Here is a 25,350-nt window from a genome sequence, read left to right as displayed (position 1 = left end):
CGCTCTCCCGACTTAACCCCATGCCATTTCTTTCTGTGGGGTTATGTGAAAGATTAGGTGTTTAAACCTCCTCTACCAAGAAACGTGCCAGAACTGCGAGCAAGCATCAACGATGCTTTCGAACTCATTGATGGGGACATGCTGCGCCGAGTGTGGGAGGAACTTGATTATCGGCTTGATGTCTGCCGTATCACTAAAGGGGCACATATCGAACATTTGTGAATGCCTAAAAAAACTTTTTAAGTTTTTGTATGTGTGTGCAAAGCATTGTGAAAATATCTCAAATAATAAAGTTATTGTAGAGCTGTGAAATCGCTTCAGTCATTTGTAATAACCCTGTATTTTTGAAGCTACATCTATGAACATTGGTATTTGACTTCTCTGTTACAAATAAGAAAATACGTGTTTCAGTGCTTCTGGAAACTGAACTCATAAAAGAGTGAAATAGGGATTGAGATTTTTTATGAAAATATTTTATCATGAAAGCAATTTTAAAGTTAAATCTGTGAACATTTAAATTTGGCTTCTCTATTAGAAATAAAACACACTTATGTCACTGTTTTTGGAAATTCAAACCCTTAAGTGGATGAAATAGGGTCATACAGGCTCAGCGACTCATCATCGTCCACCCCAAACCGTTAATGATAGAAATTTAAAGTTTGGATGGGGTGCAGATCTTATATTGTAGGCATCTTTTAAGAAGGGATTGTCCGAAATGCCACACCCAAGGAGGTGAAGTACGGTATGAAAGGCTTCTTGAAAGTATCTGTCTGTTAAGTGAATAAACAAACGAAAAAATACGTGTTACAGTGTTTCTAGAAATACATCTCGTAAGGCAGTGCAATAGAGGATGAAATTTTTTAAGAAAATATTTAGTCACATTAAAAAAATTTAAAGCTAAATTTATGATTATTGTTACTTCACTTCTCAGTTAGATGTGAAGAAATATTTGTCAGTGCATGAAAGTTGCTATGGAAACATTTCCACAAGAACGCAAAATGCATGATTAAAAAAACCTTTGAACTCCAGCTGTTAGAACTGCTTTTTGGTCAGAAGGCCATTCGGAAGAGACCATGCATGTATGGCCTTCACTAGCGTGAAAGGTGATCAAAAGTGTCCGGACACCTGGCTGAAAATGACTTACAAGTTCGTGGTGCCCTCCATCGGTAATTCTGGAATTCAATATTGTGTTGGCCCTCGGCATTCCCAAACATTCCAAAGGTGTTCTGTAGGATTCCGGTCACGACTCTCTGCATGCCAGTCCATTACAAGGGTGTTATTGTCGTGTAACCACTCCGCCACAAGCCGTGCACTACGAACAGCTGCTCGATCGTATTGAAAGATGCAATCGCCATCGCCGAATTGCTATTCAACAGTGGGAAGCAAGAAGGTGCTTAAAACATCAATGTAGATCTGTGCTGTGATAGTGCCACGCAAAAAAACAAGGGGTGCAAGCCCCCTCTATGAAAAACACGACCGCACCATAACACCACCGTCTCCGAATTTTACTGTTGGCACTACACAAGCCGGCAGATGACGTTTACCGGATACTCGCCATACCCACACCCTGCCATCGAATCGCCACATTGTATACCGTGATTCATCACTCCACAGAACGTTTTTCCACTGTTCAATCGTTCAATGGTTACGTTCCTTACACCAAGCGAGGCGTCGTTTGGCGTTTGCCGGCGTGATGTGTGGCTTATGAGCTGCCGCTCGACCATGAACTGCAAGTTTTCTCACCTCCCTCCAGCTGTCATAGTACTTGCAGTGGATCCTGATGCAGTTTGGAATCCCTGTGTGATGGTCTGGACTGATGTCTGTCTAGTACACATTACGACCCTCTTCAACTGTCTGCGGTCTCTGTCAGTGAACAGACGAGGTCGGCCTGTACGCTTTTGTGCTGTACGTGTCCCTTCACGTTACCACTTCACTATCACATCGGAAACAGAGGACCTAGGGATGTTTAGGAGTGTGGAGATCTCACGTACAAACGTATGACACAAGTGATACCCAATCATCTGACCACGTGAGTTCTGCTGAGCGCCCCCCATTTTGCTCTCTCACGATGTCTAATGACTACTGAGGTTGCTGATATGGAGTACCTGGCAGTAGGTAGCAGCACAATGCACCTAATACGAAAAACTATGTTTTTGGGGGTGTCGAAATACTTTTGATCACATAGCGTAGGTGTCCAGGTACTTTACGTCATGTAATCATGGAAAAAATCACGACACCAAGAAAAAGTTCTGCGACATAAACGAAAGTTAGTAGGCGTGCTTCTGCATTTGAACGCTGACGTCTTGTTTAAATTCCGCGCCAGTCGCCTAAGACTGGCGCTGGTAGCTCCACTATCAGTATGCAACTCATCATCGCTCAAAATACACGCTGTAACGGCGGTGAGCCTTGCTCACCTTTAAGATTGGATGTGGTGAACCGATATCAGTCAAGAATGCCTTTAAGGGGACAAACACGCCGTTATCAACACCTGACTGAGATTGAACAAGATCTCGTAACAAGACTACGAGAAGCCACATTATCCTTCTGCTATACTGTAGAAAGATTTGACAGGAATTTAGCTGCTGTACATGAATACTGGCAGTAGTGGTCAACAGAATATATGGTGGCAAGAAGACCGTACTCCGAACGGCCACGTAGCATTACCGTTTCGGCGTATAGCTCTCGCACATCGTACTGCATCTGCAGCAGTAATTTTACCTGCAGTTGGCACCAGAATGACACAACGAACTGTTACAAGTCATTTATTTCACGATCTGGGAGCCAGACGCATGTAGCATGCATCGCACTGACCCCAAATAACCGCCATTTGCGATTTCAGTGGTGTCAAGCGAGAGCTCATTGCAGGGCAGGATGGATGTCTGTTGTGTTTTGTGATGAGAGCTGGTTCTGCTCAGTGCCAGTGATGGCCGCGTGTTGATTAGGGGGAAGTTAGTTGAATGCCTGCAACCAACCTGTCTGCTTTGTAGACACACTGGCCCTACAACTGGACTTACGGTCTATGGGCGCGATTTAGTAAGACAGCGGGAGCACTCTGACTGGAAATTTGTACGTCAATCTGGTGATTGGACCTGTTGTGGTGCCATTCCTGAACAACATTCCAGGGGGCGTATTCCAACAGGATAACGCTTGGCCAAATAGCACTGCTGTAACCCAAATGCTCTACAGACTGTCGACGTGTTGTCTTGGCCTGCTCGATCACTATACCTTTCTCCAATAGAGTACATACGGGTCGTCATCTGACAACTACAGCATCATCCTGAAACAGCATTAACTGATCCTGTATTGACCGTCCAACTGCAACAGCCATTGGAGCCAAACCCGCAAACTTAGATCCAGCACATGTACAACACAACGGATGCACGTTTGGAAACTGCAGTCAACAGTCTGGCCCTTACATAGGTTGTTAATGTACCAGTATTTCACCTTTGCAATAGCTTACATTAACATAGATTATCTCCCGCTTATATTAACCTGTCATCGTACAGCCGGCCGGTATGGTCGAGCGGTTCTAGGCACTTCAGTCTGGAACTGCGCGACCGCTACGGTCGCAGGTTCGAATCCTGCCTTGGGCATGGATGTGTGTGATGTCTTTAGGTTAGTTAGGTTTAAGTAGTTCTAAGTTCTAGGGAACTGATGACCACAGATGTTAAGTCCCATAGTGCTCAGAGCCATTTGAAACATTTTATCATCGTACAATGTTATTCACTTCAATATGTTAGCTAGAAAAATGTATTCCCGAAATTTCATTATTTTACATTAATTACTTTTTAGTGTTGCGACTTTTTTCCGCCAGTGTATATTGAAATTGAACTTTGATATATGTGCAATCTTGGACTACCAGGAAAAGGTGGTAGTCATAAGGATGACTGGGAGTGTCAGAAGGATAGGACGCAGTGTGACTGGCTATGCCCAAGTTGTCAGATGAATAGAAAAAAATCCCGTAATGTTTGGATACTCCATTAGTAGTGTAGCGCTTGACACAACCACGTCGATTAAATATTTGGGCGTAACATTGCAGAGCGATATGTAGTGGGACAAGCACGTAATGGCAGTTGTGGGGAAGGCGGATAGTCGTCTTCGGTTCATTGGTAGAATTTTGGGAAGATTTGGTTCATCTGTAAAGCAGACCGCTTATAAAACACTAATACGACCAATTCTTGAGTACTGCTCGAGCGTTTGGGATCCCTATCAGGTCGGATTGAGGGAGGACATAGAAGCAATTCAGAGGCGGGCTGCTAGATTTGTTACTGGTAGGTTTGATCATCACGTGAGTGTTACGGAAATGCTTCAGGAACTCGGGTGGGAATCTTTAGAGGAAAGGAGGCGTTCTTTTCGTGAATCGCTACTGGGGAAATTTAGAGAACCAGCATTTGAGGTAGACTGCAGTACAATTTTACTGCCGTCAACTTATATTTCGCAGAAAAATCACAAAGAGAGATTAGGGCTCGTATAGAGGAATATAGCCAGTCATTTTTCCCTCGTTCTATTTGGAATAGGGACAGAAGATGCTAGTTGTGGTACGAGGTACCCTCCCTCACGCACCGTATAGTGAATTGCGGAGTATGTATGTAGATGTAGATGTAGGTAGGGGGCGGTTATTATGGTGGTGCAGGTAGTGAGGTATGTCAGTGGCTCGGTGGGATGCTTCCTGGTACCTGGAGCAGTTAGTTGGTGGTAGGTGTGTAACGCTGTGTCGGTGGCCCGTGTCCGCAGCCACCACATCCCGGTGCGGCTGAGCGACAAGCCCAAGGTGCAGCAGACGCGGCTGCAGCGCGCCACCTGGCTGGGCAACTCGACGGCGCTGCTGCTGGTGGCCGACAACGACCTCTACCTGCGGCCCGCGCCCATCTCCGACCTCGACGTGCGGCTCACCGACACCGGCCAGCCCGGCGTCTTCTACAACGGCGTCCCAGACTGGCTCTACCAGGGTGAGTGCCGGCGCGCCATCTCTCTGCCCACATCTTTCACTTTCCAGCCGAGTGACGGCCGATACCTACATTTCCTTCCCTCCTCCCTCTCCCCCCCCCCCCCCTCCATGATACAAAGAATGAGGCTTTTTTCCCACTACAGAGGGCCCGAGTAAAGATACCTCTGCATAATTGGCTACCTGTGGAGCGTCTCTGGCACTAGTAAAACATTGCCAAAGTTCGGTTGTTTATTAAACATGTCTCCAGTCATCCTGTTCCACGGCGGTCTTATACCCGATGCCACCTTAAGCTGCATGTTGGATTCCCGCTAACGCCTGCCGAGTCATCTCCTCGTCTGGAGGCCCATGTGAATGTTCAACGTACTAGCCGCTCGACTGTGCTCGACCCCACGCCAAATTCTTTGGTGATGCCTGATGACCCATCAGCGATGTGGTGTTGGAAGTCGTGTGGTCGGGTGATCTCCTTCCTACCGGTCTGGTACGTTTCAGCACCTGGAGACGCCTAAAGTGCTGAACACGAACGTGGACCCCACAAGACCCTGCTGCCGGTTTCCACGCTTAAGTTCGGTGCTGTCAGCACTCCACGATATGGTGTTTTTGGATGACAGACAGCTTCTCCATCAGCAGTAGTAGGTGGCGAGCAGTATGAAGTTTATCAGCGCAAAGACCGTAATCTCATGTACATCTTCGTCTGCTCCGTTGACTGTTCTGGAGTATCTAGGACATAGATTCGCACAATATCGTAATAATGAAATCGAGTGCTATTACTGTCAATGATATCGATCCCAACCATCAACTCCTTGAGAGCTACAGAGCTCGACTATTTACAGGGAGTTAACGTGAGACTATGACACGATGCTCGATTCGTAATGACTGTATGTGTCCTCCTTATTCTACTACACTCCTGGAAATGGAAAAAAGAACACATTGACACCGGTGTGTCAGACCCACCATACTTGCTCCGGACACTGCGAGAGGGCTGTACAAGCATTGATCACACGCACGGCACAGCGGACACACCAGGAACCGCGGTGTTGGCCGTCGAATGGCGCTAGCTGCGTAGCATTTGTGCACCGCCGCCGTCAGTGTCAGCCAGTTTGCCGTGGCATACGGAGCTCCATCGCAGTCTTTAACACTGGTAGCATGCCGCGACAGCGTGGACGTCAACCGTATGAGCAGTTGACGGACTTTGAGCGAGGGCGTATAGTGGGCATGCGGGAGGCCGGGTGGACGTACCGCCGAATTGCTCAACACGTGGGGCGTGAGGTCTCCACAGTACATCGATGTTGTCGCCAGTGGTCGGCGGAAGGTGCACGTGCCCATCGACCTGCGACCGGACCGCAGCGACGCACGGATGCACGCCAAGGCCGTAGGATCCTACGCAGTGCCGTAGGGGACCGCACCGCCACTTCCCAGCAAATTAGGGACACTGTTGCTCCTGGGGTATCGGCGAGGACCATTCGCAACCGTCTCCATGAAGCTGGGCTACGGTCCCGCACACTGTTAGGCCGTCTTCCGCTCACGCCCCAACATCGTGCAGCCCGCCTCCAGTGGTGTCGCGACAGGCGTGAATGGAGGGACGAATGGAGACGTGTCGTCTTCAGCGATGAGAGTCGCTACTGCCTTGGTGCCAATGATGGTCGTATGCGTGTTTGGCGCCGTGCAGGTGAGCGCCACAATCAGGACTGCATACGACCGAGGCACACAGGGCCAACACCCGGCATCATGGTGTGGGGAGCGATCTCCTACACTGGCCGTACACCACTGGTGATCGTCGAGGGGACACTGAATAGTGCACGGTACATCCAAACCGTCATCGAACCCATCGTTCTACCATTCCTAGACCGGCAAGGGAACTTGCTGTTCCAACAGGACAATGTACGTCCGCATGTATCCCGTGCCACCCAACGTGCTCTAGAAGGTGTAAGTCAACTACCCTGGCCAGCAAGATCTCCGGATCTGTCCCCCATTGAGCATGTTTGGGACTGGATGAAGCGTCGTCTCACGCGGTCTGCACGTCCAGCACGAACGCTGGTCCAACTGAGGCGCCAGGTGGAAATGGCATGGCAAGCCGTTCCACAGGACTACATCCAGCATCTCTACGATCGTCTCCATGGGAGAATAGCAGCCTGCATTGCTGCGAAAGGTGGATATACACTGTACTAGTGCCGACATTGTGCATGCTCTGTTGCCTGTGTCTATGTGCCTGTGGTTCTGTCAGTGTGATCATGTGATGTATCTGACCCCAGGAATGTGTCAATAAAGTTTCCCCTTCCTGGGACAATGAATTCACGGTGTTCTTATTTCAATTTCCAGGAGTGTATTTTCGCTTAACAGGCTCTTAACTGCTGTGTAGGTTTTCTCATACTGGTTCTTACGAAATAGCTACAGTTTCCTCCGACATCTCGTACGAGATAACGAATATACGTGTCACGTTTCCGTTGGTTTTCTGTCCCATGCCATTTTCTGCTGAGTTCGTCCCCTCTCTCTCAGCGCGGTGTTGCAACATGCCAAGGCCTGTCCCAATTGCGACATACCGCTTATAACTTGGTTCTGTATCTACCTCTGGCGTGACTGCACTTTGTTTGTAGCAAGGCGAATGAGCTGTAATAAGATTTTCTGATTTTCAGCCTCTTACTATTATGTGCTGTAATACCACCACGCCTCCCGCAGTATGGATGCTAACCGTCGTGTTGTGTCCACCCTGTCTACCCCCATTACTGTGCCACACGTAGACCAACATCACAATTCCCACATGCTTCCACAAATCATTTCTCTCTAAATAAACATTCATCGCCAATAATAATTAACTTATCACTAATCAATAGTTTTTTAGTAAACCAACTAAAAATTCAAAACTGGTCTTTTATTGTGAAACCATAGTAAAACTTTATCACGAAATAGAGCGGAGATTATGACGAACCATTTGTCCAAATGTGCCATTTATTTGACATTGAGATCATGTCGTCCCTTAACATACTGTGTTAAATAAATCAGACATCTGGACAATGGGCGTGTCACATTCTCCGTACTGATACAAAATTAGACACTGTAATGCTAATTGTACAAATATATAGTTTTTAATATCTTGGAGTATTTCAGAACTAGTTGAATTTAAACACCATAGTTGAAGGCCATCCCTCACCCTTACCCTCACCCCTTTCCCTCCGGCCATGTGGAGTTCGAGAACAAAAACACCAGTGAAACAAATAAACGAACTGCTTGAAGAGAAGAACAGTTACGTATATTTTCGAACAGACTTCTGTATCTAAAGATGAACTGTGTACATTCTACAGGAACGAACATGTGAAACAATATTTCCTCTTGCCCACTCCTTCTTGACGCCAGAGTTACAGTAAATCATTCTAGTTTTGTAACTAGTGCAGCAGTAATGGTAAATGGTAACTTCTGTTGTTGTACTGACGCAGGACAGGACCACCAGTTAAGCAAGAGACTCTGTAAACAACGTAACAGTCTAATACTGAACATTTAGTTTGTTCCCTAGCGTCGTCTCTTATCTCATTAGCTAGCCGGTTACGAACGTACCTCAGTCACAGGAAATTACTACTGGTGTTTCGTTCATTGGCCTTGAGACGTGGAAACGTATTGTTTTACATTTTTGTTTTTGTCGCTATAGATTAGATGACCTTCAGTGCGAAGACCGGTTTGATGCCGCTCTCCACTCGAAACTATCCTGCACAAGTGTCTTCGTCTCTGCACAGCTACAGCAACGTACTTCCACTTCAACTTGAACACTTTGCCTTGTTTTCCCTCAAAAACGTTTACCTTCTCTCCCTCCCCCCCCCCCTCCGTCACTAACCACAGTTCCCTACATTACGCAATAAACGATTCCTTTATGTGTTCGGATAAATATAGCCAACCGAGCCCTTCTTTTAGTCACTTCTGCCGTAATTTCTTTTCTCCCCAATTTGTTTCAGTACTACTACACTAGTTATCCAATCCACCGATTCAATCTTCAGCATTTATCAGCAGAACCACATTTCAAAAGCTTCTAAATCACTTTTTGGTTGTACTATTTGCCGACCACGTATGACTTTCGCACAAAGCTATACTCCTGACAAATCGCTTCAGAAAAGGCTTCCTAACACTCGAATCTATATTCAATGTTAACAAATTTTCAGACACGCTTTGTTTTTATCCTCTGTGTGCATTTCATATCCTTTTTACTTCACTCGACGTATGTTACCTTGGCCTCCAAATGGCAAAACTTATTTACTAATTTTGGTGTCGCAAATGTGTGTGTTCAAATGTGTGTGGGTTCTTAAGGGACCAAACTGCAGAGGTCATCGGTCCCTAGACTTGCACACTATTTAAACTGACTTAAACTAACATATGGTGAGAACAACGCACACACCCATGCCTGAGGGAGGACTCGAACCTCCGGCGGGAGGGGCCGCGCAGTCAGTCGCCTCCAACCGCATGGCCGCTCCGCGCGGCTTTTGGTGTCTCATCCCTCATCTGATTCCCTCAGCGTCCCCTGATTTAATTCAACTACATCCCATTGCCTTTCTGTTATGCTTATTGATATTAATCTTGCAACCTCTTTTTGAGACACTATCCATTCCGTTCCACTGCTTTTCCAAGTACACTGCTCGAGATGTACCCCTTGACAAACTAGTGCCAGCGGGACAATAAAACTTTGTGAAAATATTGGTGAGGATATGCGTTAGGGATATAACGAATAAACCATTGAAAGAAATGCGTTTTAATTCCCACATGAGCCGCTAACATTTCTAAACTGCGACCAATGTTTACGTTCCAGGTAACAAACGTTGCTCACTGTGAGAACCATCTGCATCCCCGACATCCTGAAATCGCACCAGAAAGTGCGCTACCGGTGCCCGAAACATCTGAGGTCGTGACAAAGCTTGTGCAGTTTTTGGAGATCACACGTTGCGCCCAGCATTCTGAGCCACGGTAACAATAGTATCCTCAACAATTTGCAGCACAATTGGCCGTCGGCCTCTCCCAGGAGGAATTCCCAAATGGCCAATTAATTCGAACTTCCGATCATGTACTTCAGCCCCGGTAATGAAAGAGGACCTCTCCGTATTCTTTCAAAGCGTCGACATTCGCGAAGACCAGTAGCACTGTTGCTGTTGCTCCCATGAAACATCTTCAAGAGTAAAGTCCTGCTCACCTTGTCTAGATTCACGTTGACTGTCTGCAGCCGCAATGCACACTGATGCTTGTGTTTCAACCATTCGTACCAGTGTCGACAACTAACGGCAAGTCATGACACTAAGACCACTACAACGCAAATCCTGCAGCGTACGGTAAACTGAGGTGACGAAAGTCATGGGATACATGGACCTATACAGATGGCGGTTCTATCGCATACACAAGGTATACAACTGCTATTTACACTCAGGTGAGTCACGTATAACGGTTTCCGACGTGTACTGCCGCACTATGGGAATTAACAGACTTTGAACGAGGAACAGTAGTTGGAGCTAGACACATGCAACATTTTATTTCGGAAGTCGTTAGGGAAGTCAGCATTGCGAAATCGACAGTGTCAAGAGTGTGCCGAGAATACCATGTTTCAGGCAGTACCTGTGACCACGGACAGCACAGTGGCCGATGGCCGTCCCTTAACGACCGAGAGCATCGCCGTCTGCGTAGTGTTGTCGATGCGAACAGACAAGCAACACTGCGTGAAATAACAGCGGAAATCAGTGTGCCACATGTGACGAACATACCCGTTAGAACAGTGCGAAGAAATCTGACGTTAATGGACTATGCAAGAAGACGACCGACGTGAGTGCCTTAGCCAACAGCACATCATCGATTGTTCTGACCATGACGGTTGGACCCTAGACTAGTGCAAAACCGTCACTTGGATGGATGAGTCCCGATTTCAGTTGGTAAAAGCTTGTGGTAGTGTTCGAGTGTGGTGCAGACCCCACGAATCCATGCAACCAGGTTGTTAACAAGGCGCTGTGCAAGCAGGTGGCGGCTCCATAATGGTGTGGGCTGTGTATACATGGAATGGTCTGGGTCCTCCGGTCCAACTGAACGGATCATTGACTGGGAATGGTTATGTTCGGCTGCTTGGAGATCATTTGAAGACATTCATGGACTTCATGTTCCCAAACAACGATGGAACTGTTACGAATGGCAACGTGCCGTGTCACTGGGCCACAATTGTTTACGATTGGTTTGAACAACATTCTGGACAGTTGTAGCGAACGATTTGCCCACCCACACCGGCCAGCATCAGTCTTGTAGAATATTTGTGGAAGGTAATCAAAATCATGCATCGGCAACACTTTTGCAAATATGGACGGATATAGAGGCAGCGTGATTCAATATTCCGAAGAGGACTTCCAACGACTTGTTGAGCCAATGCCAAGTCGAGGTTATTCCGGGCAAAGCGGGATCCGACACGATATTGGGAGGTATCTCATGACTTGTCACCTCAGTGTATGAACATCATTCCTACAAAGATGGGTGTCCATGCGATAAATAGTTTTCCGTCTGCATCGGCTCAAGTAGTGAAAGTTTAATTATAACCATCCTGGCCTTTATCGTGTCTGACAGAATTGCAGTGTCATCGTAAAACCTTGAATTCTTTCTTTCTCCTATCTAAACGTGTCTTGGAGTTGGCAGCATTGAAAGCACTGTGCCTTTTTTAGATATCTGCACTATACGTTTGGCCTCATGGAATTGAGTGTTCTCACAGCTGTTCAGAACATTTGAATTCAATCTAACAGAATATTCGCTTCACCACAGAGCTGGAAAAGGATGGCTGACGTTCCTTCCTTCATGTGCAGGCCAGGAGGAAGTTTGATGGTACGACTGGAGATGCCTTTTATAGGAAGCCAACTCAGACTGATTTGTATCTCCAGGCTGGTAGTTGTCAACATATAATGCAGCATGAAGGGGTACTTCGTACTTTTAGTTTACAGGACGCACGTCATCTCAGATCGTGAACATCTTTTAGCTAAATTAGCCCACGTCGAAGTCATGAGAGATGAGACTAGATCTGCGGTTTTTTTTTACCTTACACAAGTAGCATTTCCAACAAGGTTGGTAGTATTCTGTGGGAACACGGTGTGTAGTGTATGTCTCGAACACACTTTAATATGAGGACCCTTTAAGGTCTGTAAAGGATGACCCTCCTTTGCCTGAGACGTGTCCCCCCCCCCCCCCCCCCAGTATATCATACAGTTGTGGCATGCGGTGCACTGTGCACTGATCAGGCTATCAAGAGCATGGAGTACCAGTATATAAACCATAAGCGTCACTCACGCTCACAACAGCCGAACAAATCTGATTGTCTTGGTAACGGTCATCTTATGCTGTATAATAACACGAAGATTCTTAGATGCACATCCAACTATTGAGAGAGTATTATTAACGAAACAGTTGAGATTAAATCAGCAAGCGATCTTATAAGCAGAGACGTAGGTATTAGCTTATATTATGCTTCGAATCCTGCTCTTTTCCTGGTCAAGCAACAAAGGAACAGAAGTATGCTACTCGCTCACCCAATGTTAATTAATATTTATTATCGATGACTTCTGACGCTGGTCATCATAGATTGTGTGGTGATAGTAGCTCTTTACGGTGTATACTTTTTCATTCTGTTTATGCTATATTGTGTTTTGTGGTAGTCGAATCCCACCTACCAAGAATTTAAATGTTCTTTCACATCGCTCTCTCGTTGCATTTGTGCCTTGAAAATGGCGGGATGTGCACTTGTCGAAACATCGGTGGTCGCCGTAGACATTACTCTGTTGCAATCCCGTTAGTCGTTTGAACATATTTTACGCCGGGAGAAGTTCAGGTTTCACATCGCTATTGACACCCGTGATGGGGCATTGCGAGCGCCATGTTGTTCATTCGTGGATACTTGTACAGTTATTCAAAAAGTTGAAGACAGATCTGAATCAATGGAATAATTACTGCAGACAAGATGTCGCTTTTTACGTGAGTGCCTGTGGAAGACACTGGTATTAACACATACACCACACCATTTTAGGCATTTCAGATGGTGCTACTACGGGCGAATGGACTTCAGTGCCCTGAACTATGCACTAGAGCCTGTGTTGTCACTTACTTGATCCATATCAACGAGCTGTGAGATTGGATGAGGGTATAAAAATATAACCATGGACAGTCGGATGGCACAGATAGAATACGAAGTGGTTGGAAATCAGATCAGGGAATATTGGAAACTACTCTTTTGTAATTATCTTCAAGGTAAACGTGATATTACAAGTAGAATTACACAAATCAAGGACAGGTCTGAATCAGATGTTGAAAATGCACCAGTACGAATTATGAGTCTCAGAAAAGAGCAGCTTCGCTGGAAACTTATAGTCCAGACATAGTGCCATATTGGCTTGCAAAAGTTAGTGCCAACAACAAAAATAGAAGGTATTTCCGTAAGAACGTCCAAAAACGTAATATGACACAGAGAATGCTCCGCTGAACCATTTGAAATAGGGAACCTGGGGTCGGAAGAGCCAGCTTTAGGAGATATAGTAGTAGGTTTGTCTACCACCTTGTTTAGGCTTGCTGTTTTCCTGCTTATTTACAACTAACATAAGTACAACTTTACTCTACTGTACTGTTTGTTTACATGTACATTCTTTATTTCCTGCAAGGAAACAAGGAGGACGAGCCTGGTTACCAAGATGTTATGATGCAGGTTTTGTTTACGTTTCTTGTTGATAAGGTGGCTCTGTTGTATTGTATTTACATTGCTGATGACAGAATATGCTATGAATCAACGACAGTTCGATTCATTACTCAGTGATATTCAGAGACGGGTAATTTCCAAGAATGATTGCCTATCGAAGTCGGAGGGGTCCAAACGATACATATCTAACGTGCGATAGTAAAACAGTTGTGGAAGTCTCGTGGAGGGCGTTATGAGTATGTTTGAAGTTGTCACTACAGCAACGACAGAAGAAAAGCGTTAGAGAGGCACTTGTAAATTCAAAGTAGACGACTTACCTTACTCGTCGTCGGTGACAGTCCGTGTGATGTACAAGCTACAGGGACAATTCCTTTTTTGCCGTAGCCAGAGTAAACTCTGCCAATATCGCGCAGGAATATCGTCAGAGCGTCGCATGCTTCGACTTTTCCCTGCAAACGCAAGTTGTGGAAGTATAGGTACTGGAACAAGTACAGTTCGTCCCTCTGTCCTGGACGCCCTCCTCTTTTTATGGTAGACTTGACAGACTTCCACAGCCGCTCAATATTCTGGGTGTGGACACTGGCGTCATCCGAAGAGACGAACTCCACAGAGTGGTTCACGAATTCGTGGAAGAACCCTTCAGCTTTTAGCGTCTTGTTCCAGGCAGTATGAAGTGTTTTATGAGACCCACCAAAGTCACCTTGTCTCAGGACAACACCCCCACAACAAAACACGCGGGACTCTCTTTCTATCCCACCGAATACCCAAATATGATCTATTTCACTTTTAGAAGGTCGTCCTCTCTGGTTCTTTCGTCTAGCAATATGAGATTCGTTTACTTCTACAATTTTATTCGCTCCACCAATTGGCACACTATCATTTGTCACTACCACGTAACACACTTCTCGGCAAAAAGCTCCCCAAAACGTGCACAAGTGAAGGCTTGCTCGTGACCCTGTTGTCAAGTTTCACCGAGTCCAGAGTAGCAATATGCAGCACAGCGCTGTAGATTTAGTGCCGTGTATTTCAGTTTACCGCATGTACATTACGTTTAACTACATTCAAAGAAAAAGAACCAATAAACCTGCAAGGTGTCAAAAGTTAGTGTGTTCACGTGCTCTTGTGCTCTTAGACAGCAGCAGCCACTCCATAGGAATAATAAAAAACATGCGATAGTTCAGTTGCCAGAGTTTATTATATTTGGTTGTATAACATTTTTATTATAAATATATGTACATATTCGAAACAAGAAGATGAACAATGTGAAACAGCCCTGTGAGCGGTATTTGCCATTCCTTAACACTTTGTGGTTTAGCATGCTGGGCGAACCAGATCTCACCGACTTCAGGAATTAGCTGTTCCGCTCGTACGCTGCGATGCCCTCAACGCTAATTGCTGAAAGAGCAGCGACCAAAAATCGCCCTACAACTGCGAATGACTCCCATATCAAAGAACTTAGAGTGCGATTGATCTACTTGTCATAATCATACAGAGTCATAAAGTCATCGAGTTTAGGCGTGTGCTGAGGGAAGGATGCGAGGAATGATGAAAACTTTTGCCGACAGGTGGCCTTCGTGTGTGCTCTGCGCTTTTCAATTTTCTTCACAGTTACAGAAACTGAATATATCCACGTGGACATAAGTTTCCTAGAACTGTGTGTCGCAGTTCTAAACAAAAAACAGATTTTTATTTTTAACTACTAGATATATCAAAATAAATTATTATTTTATACATGCATGCAAAATGTCTTGTTATTGAAGTGTTAAAATAGCTTATTTACATTAAAAATATCATTCGATGTCTATAAACAGAACATCATTTGATTTCTCTTTGACGTTTCGCACTTTTGCACCACGTTTTAATTTATTATGAATACTGTTATTTTCATGCAGTTAGTAATGAAATTGAAAATGAAAAGGTATTTTTTTATTAAAAAGTATGAATCAGTATTTGTTAATTAACATTCGTATTTCTTAAAATATATTTAAACTGAATGGAAGTTAAAAATATGTGGTTACATACTAGTTTCGAATCAGCGACCGCATAACTGCCAGTGCTTTACGGTACAAATTCAGCAACCGACGACTTTGTTTATAGCTAGCAAAAGTTTTTTTTACTAAACAGCCCTAGCAAATCCTATGATTTTCAAAGTTTTTTGAGAACTGCGTCGTACTGTTTCAAGCAACTGATGTCCGGGCACTCTGATTCAAATCCTATCGGCATGTGCAGAATTGAAGAGAACAGAACAGTCTGTGAGGTGCGGTTGTTAGTTGCAGTGCATTGGGCCTGTGCAACTCATATATTCCAAAGAATCCCTACCACCAGTTAAAATGTAGGGAACGAAAACATTGGTGCGATCACTGCGTCGTTACAGGGCGTGCTGAAATTCCATGCTTAGAGACCACAGTGCTCTGTCAGATCACTGGGACTCCCCTCTTTGGCTCTGTGTGAGTGACACACTGTGTACGCCCCGACGTGGTGCTAGATCGGGCGCGACTACAGTAGTGCTGGCGGGGGAAGCCCCTCACAGTTGCAGTGGACCTGGCGCGGCCGCTTCGCTAGTCTTCTTAACCAATCACATAACGCAATTTTGTGTACAGAGAGGTCCATAAAACTGTAGACACGCTTTGATAGTCGATATTACTGGAACAAAATAACATACCATTACAATTCTTGCACGGGGGAAGGTTATTTTGTGTGTTCAAAGTGACCCCCATTAGCAGCCAAAGAACGTCGATGCCGCTGAACTGTTGACTGATCTACGGCTGTCAGTGCTGCCGGCATGATAGCTGCACAGGACGCCTCGATGGTTTCTCCGAGCTCGTTCAGTATAAGTGGTTTCTGGTGATAAACTTCATTTTCAAGGTCCCCATTAGTAGAAGTCAAGAGGTGTAAGGGCTGGAGACCGTGGTGGGTACTCAGCAGCTCCTCTTCGACCTATCCATCGTCCAGGTAGATTTTCATCCAAATATGCTCCGATATCTCTGTGGTAGTAACGCGGAGCGCCATCCTGTTATAGGTAAAATCTTTTATTTCCAAACGCCTCTCGGATGACGGTTAAAACTGATGTTTGCATCGTATGAAGATACACCTCACCAGTTACGCTAACTTCAAAGAAGAATGGGTCAATCAAACCGCGCGATGGCAGACCACACCACACATTAACAACCGGTAGATGAACATGCTTGTTCAAGTGAACGTGAGGTTTCTCAGGAGGCCAGTACATGCAGTTGTGGCGGTATACAGTACCGTTTAGTTTGAATAGTGCCTTGTCAGACCAGATAACCATCCCAGCAAACTGTTCATCCTCGCGAAGCATGTCTTCAAACCACTCGCAGTACTCACGGGTCGCCCTCGTTCATAGCGTGCAGCGACCGATAAACGTATATTTTCCACTCTGCAACCTTCAGAATACGTCGTTCGTTCGATCGGCTCACCCCGCTTTCATGTGCAAACCTGCTTCACAGATTTTTTAGGTGACCTAGCCAAATGCTGCAATGCAGCAGCTCTGGAAACTGGACGGGTTGATGTTTTTGGTCTGCCAGACCTCTCCTTATACACTTCACGAACAGTAGCGTCTGCTTCAAATGTATCCCGAATATGATAAATGGTTGTACGTGTTGGTGGCTGAGTTCGTACACATTACGACATTGCCATGGTACCTCCATCATGTTTTCGTACTTCCAATACTACGTTAATATAGCTTTACGCTGCTCAAACGACAATCTCATTTCATTCAGCCATATGCTGGAAAACGCGTGCCAAGAAATGTTGAGAAAACAATGGATTACGGCACTGTGCAAAATTGCAACAATGTGTCATTTTCTTCCAAAGACATTAAAAAATGGTTCGAATGGCTCTGAGCACATGGGACTTAACATCTGAGGTCATCAGTCCCCTAGAACTTAGAACTACTTAAACCTAACTAACCTAAGGACATCACACACATCCATGCCCGAGGCAGAATTCGAACCTGCGACCGTAGTAGTCGCTCGGTTCCAGACTGTAGCGCCTAGAACCGCTCGGTCACCCCGGCCGACGCCTCCGCAGTGTTGTCGCTGTTGAAAGCTGGCAATAGTACTGCCAGCTGTTAGGGAACTTCTTCTGCCGACTCTACTAAACAGGTTTACAGGTAGTTCAGGACACAACGAGAGACGCTATTCCACTCACGAGCATCTGAATAAACGAGAGATACTGTGTTCAATAGCGTGTGCTATAGTCGCCGCAGCGAATGGAGTAGTTTGTGTGGCAGGGGACTGGGATATCAATACCATTTGCATTCGCCATAAGAGCGACATTTGAGCACAGCGTGGGCAAGACGCGTAGGACATTCCAATCCTGAGATCGTGAAGATCCCTTGCTTTTAACGCTCCCCCACTATGAAGTTATTCGGGGAAGCTGTTCAGTTATTCGGGGAAAATCTCAACCTCTAGCATCAAACTGTCGTTGGCTGCGATTTGTTGATCCCTGGGGTAGACATCGACCATCGCGTATTGCAACAGTGGGGCATCGCTAACCCATTCCTGGTCAGCAACAGGTGAGCTACTGCTCGAACGTTCGGAATTCCCTCCTGGCTATACAGCGGAAGCAACACGTGTGACTCTGTGCACCGACGTCACGCGGTACACAGATTACGAGTGGTGCCAGAACACTGCCTTCGTAAGAGTTCCCCTGCACTAAAGCAGTTAATGTCTAACCGCCGCAATTTGCTGATATAATATACAATAGAATATAAAACGAAATGGAAGATCTGGCAGGTGGCGAGCAATGTGGCTTTAGGAAAACTAAATTCGCCAGAAAGGCAGTTCACATCTACATTCTGTGAACCACTGTGAAACACATGGCAGAGGACACGTCCCATTGTAATAGTTATTAGGGATTTTTCCCATTTCGTTGACGTATGGAACGCGGTAAGAGCTCAATAGCTTAAACGCCTATGTCCACGCTGTGATTTGTCTAATATTTTCTACTGGAGTGATTGGTAGTGGATTGTAGTATGTTCCTAGATTCATCACGTTTCATTCTAGATACTTTCTAAGTACGTAATTTTCATGAGATAGTTTGCGTCTATATTTGTACATTAATTTTGATTAGAGTATACATTTTCAGAAGCCAGGAAATAAAAGTTACAGGAATATATACGGTCCATTCACATTAATGTGACCATAAGTCAAAATCCTGAATAACCATCTTTTGGAACATGGACTGCTACGAGACGTGCAGGAAGGGAGTGAGTGACGTTGTGGAAGGTACGAACAGGGATGTGGAGCCACGCTGACTTCAGTGTCGTGGCCGGCTGCACTAGGGTTCTTGGTTGAAGATGAATGGCGCGTACAACCCGATCGGGCCGGCCGGAGTGGACGAGCGGTTCTAGGCGCTACAGTCTGGAACCGCGCGACCGTTATGGTCGCAGGTTCGAATCCTGCCTCGGCCATGGATGTTTGTGATGTCCTTAGGTTAGTTAGGTTTAAGTAGTTCTAAGTTCTAGGGGACTGATGACCTCAGCAGTTACGTCCCATAGTGCTCAGAGCCATTTGAACCAACCCGATCGAGGTGGTCCCACAGATTATCGATTAAGTTTCAATCGGTGGGTGTGATGGCCAGTGGAGTACGGAATACGCATCCTAGTGCTCTTACAAGGGAACCTCCCCATCACACACCCCCTCAGATTTAGTTATAAGTTGGCCCAAAGGATAGGCCTTGAAAAACTGAACACAGATCTATCGAGAAAAAAGGAAGAAGTTGTGTGGAACTATGAAAAAAATAAGCAAAATAGACAAACTGAGTGGTCCATGTGCAAGATATGCAACATCAAGGAGAACGTGATCTCAGCAGCGCCGTGGTCCCGTGGTTAGCGTGAGGAGCTGCGGCAGGAGAGGTCCTTGGTTCAAGTCTTCCCTCGAGTGAAAAATTTACTTTCTTTATTTTCGCGAAGTTATGATTTGTCCGTTCGTTCATTGACGTCTCTGATCACTGTAATAAGTTTAGTGTCTGTGTTTTGCGACCGCACCGCAAAACCGTGCGATTAGTAGACGAAAGGACGTGCCTCTCCAATGGGAACCTAAAACATCTGATCGCAAGGTCAACCGATTCCTCCACAGGAAAACACGTCTGACATATTCTATACGACACTGGTGACGGCATGTGCGTCACATGACAGGAATATGGTGTCGACCCACCTAACTTGTACACTTGGCGAATGGGTAAAAAAATTCTTCTACCTTGCCTGATTTAGGTTTTCTTGTGGATGTGATAATCACTCCCAAAAAAGTGATGAAGACATAAGAGTTTGTCACATAAACTGCAACGAATGAATGCAACAGTTTCACAGTCGCACAGTCTTCCCCGTGCTCTGTCAAAACATATGTTTCTAATGTTTTCATACAACATCCCCATACTACGGCGCAGTTACCTCGCATCGGACGGACAGATAACAATTGTCTGAAAATAAAGAATTAAAGTTTTCACTCGTGGGGAGACTTGAACCAAGGACCTCTCGTTCTGAGCTCCTCACGCTAACCACGGGACCACGACGCTCCTGGGTTCATACTGTCCTTGATGTTGCCTATGTTGCACATGGACTACTCAGCTTGTATATTTTGCTTATTTTTTTCATAGTTCCACGCAACTTCTTCCTGTTTTCTCGATTGATCTGTGTTCAGTTTTTCAAGGCCTATCCACTGTGCCAACTTATAACTAAATATGAGGGGGGGTGCGATGGGGAGGTTCCCTTGTTAGAACCAAATGCGAGAACATTGCGAGCTGTGTGACACATTGCATGGTCCTGCTGGTAGATGGCATTGTGCATGGCCTTGGTCACCAAGGATAGATGCATACTTCTGTTGATCCATTGTGTCTTCCAGAATGACGAGATCAGGGAATGCCATGAGAATACTACCCAGACGATCATGCCCCCTCCTTCATCCCTCAGCCTTCGGACGATTGTTGCAGGGTGTCTCCTTTCAGTCGTTTCACGCCGTACGCGCCAACAGCCATCTGCCCTACAGAGCATAAAACGTCATTTATCCTAAAAGGACACCTGTTGCCACTCAGTGCACGTCCAGTTGCGGTTGTTGTTGTTGTGGTCTTCAGTCCTGAGACTGGTTTGTTGCAGCTCTCCATGCTATTCTATCCTGTGCAAGCCTCTTCATCTCCCAGTACCTACTGCAACCTACATCCTTCTGAATCTGCTTAGTGTATTCATCTCTTGGTCTCCCTCTACAACTTTTACCTTCTACGCTGCCCTCCAATACTAAATTGGTGATCCCTTGATGCCTCATAACACATCCTACCAATCGATACCTTCTTCTAGTCAAGTTGTGCCACAAACTCCTCTTCTCCCCAATTCTATTCAGTACCTCCTCATTAGTTATGTGATCTATCCATCTAATCTTCAGCATTCTTCTGTAGTACCACATTTCGAAAGCTTCTCTTCTCTTCTTGTCCAGACTACTAATCGTCCATGTTTCACTTCCATACATGGCTACACTCCATACAAATACTTTCAGAAACGACTTCCTGACATTTAAATCTATACTCGATGTTAACAAATTTCTCTTCTTCAGAAACGCTTTCGTTGCCATTGCCAGTCTACATTTTATATCCTCTCTACTCCGACCATCATCAGTTATTTTGCACCCCAAATAGCAAAACTCCTTTACTACTTTAAGTGTCTCATTTCCTAATCTAATTCCCTCAGCATCACCCGACTTAATTCGACTTCATTCCATTATCCTCGTTTTGCTTTTGTTGATGTTCATCTTATACCCTGCTTTCAAGACACTGTCCATTCCACTCAACTGCTCTTCCAAGTCCTTTGCTGTCTATGACAGAATAACAATGTCATCGGCGAACCTCAAAGTTTTTATTTCTTCTCCATGGATTTTAATACCTACTTCGAATTTTTCTTTTGTTTCCTTTACTGCTTGCTCAATGTACAGATTGAATAACATCGGGGAGAGGCTACAACCCTGTCTCATTCCCTTCCCAACCACTGCTTCCCTTTCATGCCCCTCGACTCTTGTAACTGCCATCTGGTTTCTGTACAAATTGTAAATAGCCTTTCGCTCCCTGTATTTTACCCCTGCCACCTTTAGAATCTGAAAGAGAGTATTCCAATCAACATTGTCAAAACCTTTCTCTAAGTCTACAAATGCTAGAAACGTAGGTTTGCCTTTCCTTAATCTTTCTTCCAAGATAAGTCGTAGGGTCAGTATTGCCTCACGTGTTCCAATATTTCTCCGGAATCCAAACTGATCTTCCCCGAGGTCGGCTTCTACCAGTTTTTCCATTCGTCTGTAAAGAATTTGAGTTAGTATTTTGCAGCTGTGACTTATTAAACTGATAGTTCAGTAATTTTCACATCTGTCAACACCTGCTTTCTTTGGGATTGGAATTATTATATTCTTCTTGAAGTCTGAGTGCATTTTGCCTGTCTCATACATCGTGCTCACCAGATGGTAGAGTTTTGTCAGGACTGGGTCTCCAAGGCCGTCAGTAGTTCTAATGGAATGTTGTCTACTCCCGGGGCCTTGTTTCGACTCAGGTCTTTCAGTGCTCTGTCAAACTCTTCACACAGTATCGTATCTCCCATTCATCTTCATCTACATCCTCTTCCATTTCCATAACATTGTCCTCAAGTACGTCGCCCTTGTATAGACCCTCTATATACTCCTTCCACCTTTCTGCTTTCCCTTCTTTGCTTAGAGCTGGGTTTCCATCTGAGTTTTTGATATTCAAATAAGTGGTTCTCTGTTCTCCAAAGGTCTCTTTAATTTTCCTGTAGGCAGTATCTATCTTACCCCTAGCGATACATGCCTCTACATCCTTACATTTGTCCTCTAGCCATCTCTGCTTAGCCATTTTACACTTCCTGTCGATCCCAGTTGCGGTACTAGCGTGCAAATTACAGCCTTCGACACTGATGAACAGCAGTCACCATAGGTGCTTGAACCAGTTGTCTGCTGCGGGGGGCCATACGCAGCAATTGTTAGCTGAACTGTCGTTGAGGAGACTTTGGTGGGAGCCCCTTAGTTCAACTGAGCGATGCACCACAACTGCTTTTCCGCCGCTTTTGGATTGTGGCGCTTTGCCATGCACGATTTATTTTAACCGCGGCGGTTCGTGAACAGCCCGTTTCGGAAATGCTTGCACCATTGAACCGAAAGCCAATGCTTTTGGACGTCAGGTAAAGCTCCCCGTTTCCGCGTTCTGACACCGACTCCACTGATTTCCGCGTTCTCCACTGCTAGTGCTACAAACCTGACACCTTCTACTGATTATTGCACACTGACGTCGTACACAGACTTTAAAATAGTTGGAGCTTGTAGTATCGGTTAAATCTTTCTTTTAATTTTGCAAGAGAATGTTCCATAATTCGAATCTACCTATTGTTAATAACTTTTTAAAGAAAATATTTTTTTGAAAAGAAATAATGACACTCAGAAACGGAGAAAGGAGGTTTTAATTGAAGTATGTAAATGCTAACACACGGATCTCAGCTGTGTTGAAGTTCTGTGGAACACACATTGGGTGGCCATTGTAATTTCATTATAATTCATTAAATAAAATGTTTTTAATAAATCTAACCGCACTGTTACAATCAGGAGACTGATCACAGATACTGAATAATAATAAAGTTTAATTTTCAATATCTTGAGCAAAATTTCAAAAATTTCAGGCTTAAACTGATTTAATAAACGAATGAAGTGTTATTTGAACCGTTAATTCTTTCTACTTTTCACAATCAATTTCTTTATTTTAAAATAAATGTAGTGATGACGAACCTTTATTGCAGCATGTGAGATGTATCTATTGTATCGACTACATCATAAAAGATGCTTTTCTTAGATACGGTCTTTGGTCAGTGAAACAATTAGTTAAATGTTCTCACATCTCTCGTGAGATTCAGATGTAACTTCATATCGAGTTCTCTATGTAAGACTGGTACTACCGTAATCCAATCCCCTTCCCCTTGAAGAATCCTTTAACCACACGTTCGAGTCCGTTGAGGTAAAACATTTTTATCGGTGCTGGCTAGCGGTGTAAAATGCCTGGTCATTTATAAGTTGGGGCAAATGCCCAGGATAAATGCCTAGGCAAATGCCCAGAATTCATAAATTCCCCGGGATTTAGGCATTTTAAAGAATAATTGATAACCGGTGCTTATAAAAAACGTTAATCTGACATTTTGTATTGGAAAAGTTGTTTTGCCTCACTGCTTCTTTAGTGGTTGGGTAATGGCGTTGAAAAAGCTGCTTGAGAGTTAGGGAAGAGTTATCAGCAGTAGCCGACCGAGACAGACGCAGCAAAAGGGAAGTAACCGCTTTTATCATTTACGAGTTCTTAACCAGGAGCAAATTTCATTGTATCATCTGTGTGCTTTAATAGTTTAGTTTCTTGAGTTTCTGCGTGTAAATTTAATATGTAATAGCCACAGTTGTCGCGTTTTCGTTTGCGTCGGAAAGTAAACCGATTTTGTGACATATTATACGTTCCTAACTAGGGGCAAATTATTTAGTTTCACCTGAGTGCTTCGGTAGTTAGGTTTTCGAATGTCTGCGTATTACTAGACACAGTTCGTGCGTTTCCGTCAGGGTCGAGAGTAGAGTTGCGCAGCACGTGCCGATAGTCCGTTTATCTGCATAGTTTAGTTTTACACGGTCTTTAGTATGGACAGGGACTGCGATTGTTGTGTGCGGATGTGAACCGAGTTGGTGACACTTCGCTCTCAGCTTCAGGCTGTGACGGCTTCGGTGACACAGCTTGAGGCTGCATTGGATGGGCACGCTGTTGTGGGCGGGCCGTGGGGATCCAACGGACATCCAGCACGTCAGAGTCCTCCGATCGGTCCTCACCGGTGGCCAACCCAGTTAGTGCTCCGAGAGGGAGGTCGCCCCGGGACGAAGCAGGCGGCCAGAGACTTCCCAGGCGGCATCCCCGGTTTGTCTGACAAACGGGTTCCAAGTGCTGTCTGTGGCTGACACTGTCGCTGAGCCAGATGCTGTCGTCTGTCCTGTTTCAGAGGAAACCACTCAGCCTGCAAGATCCGGGCAATTGCAGAGGGTGGGATTATTGGTATTTGGAAGCTCCAACGTTAGGCGCGTTATGGGGCCGCTTAGGGACTTGCCTGACAAGAAGGGTAAGAAAACCAATGTGCTCTCCGTGTGCATACCGGGTGGAGTCATTCCAGATATGGAAAGGGTCCTTCCGGATGCCATGAAGAGCACAGCGTGCAACCAACTGTAGGTGGTTGCTCACGTCGGTACCAATGATGTGCGTCACTTTGGATCAGAAGAGATTCTGTCTGGTTTCGAACGGCTAACAGAAGTGGTAAACGTTGCCACTCTTGCCTACAAGATGAAAGCAGAGCTGACCATCTGCAGCACAGTCGACAGGACCGACTGCGGGGCTCTGGTACAGATCCGAGTGGAGGGACTGAATCAGAGGCACAGACGGTTCTGCAACCGTGTAGGCTGCAGATTCCTCGACTTGAGCCAAAGGGTGGTTGGGTTTCGGGTTCCGCTAAATACGTCAGGTGTCCACTATACGCAGTAGGCGGCTACACGGGTATCAGGGGGTGTGTGGCGTGGACTGGGCGGTTTTTTAGGTTAGAGGGTCTCGGGAAAACACAAGAAGGGCTTCAGTCACAAAGAGTGCAGGCTGAACACAGGAAGAACGTATATACAGGAACCATTGGTATAACATCTACATCTACATCTACATTGATACT

General features: G+C 45.3%; 1 protein-coding gene across 3 annotated transcripts in view; it reads left to right on the top strand.

Moving 5' to 3' along the window:
* Positions 1-25,350, top strand: part of LOC126483960 (inactive dipeptidyl peptidase 10) — a 1,424,293-nt gene that overhangs the window by 1,177,570 nt on the left and 221,373 nt on the right. For all 3 annotated transcript variants that reach the window (XM_050107257.1, XM_050107256.1, XM_050107255.1), the window contains exon 8: positions 4,735-4,949. In XM_050107257.1, coding sequence (XP_049963214.1) covers positions 4,735-4,949 — 215 coding nt within the window. The remainder of the gene's footprint in view (positions 1-4,734; positions 4,950-25,350) is intronic.

The sequence above is a fragment of the Schistocerca serialis genome, chromosome 6, assembly GCF_023864345.2.
Source record: "Schistocerca serialis cubense isolate TAMUIC-IGC-003099 chromosome 6, iqSchSeri2.2, whole genome shotgun sequence".
In the NCBI taxonomy this organism is placed as follows: domain Eukaryota; kingdom Metazoa; phylum Arthropoda; class Insecta; order Orthoptera; family Acrididae; genus Schistocerca; species Schistocerca serialis.
This window is presented reverse-complemented; position numbering and strand designations above follow the sequence as displayed.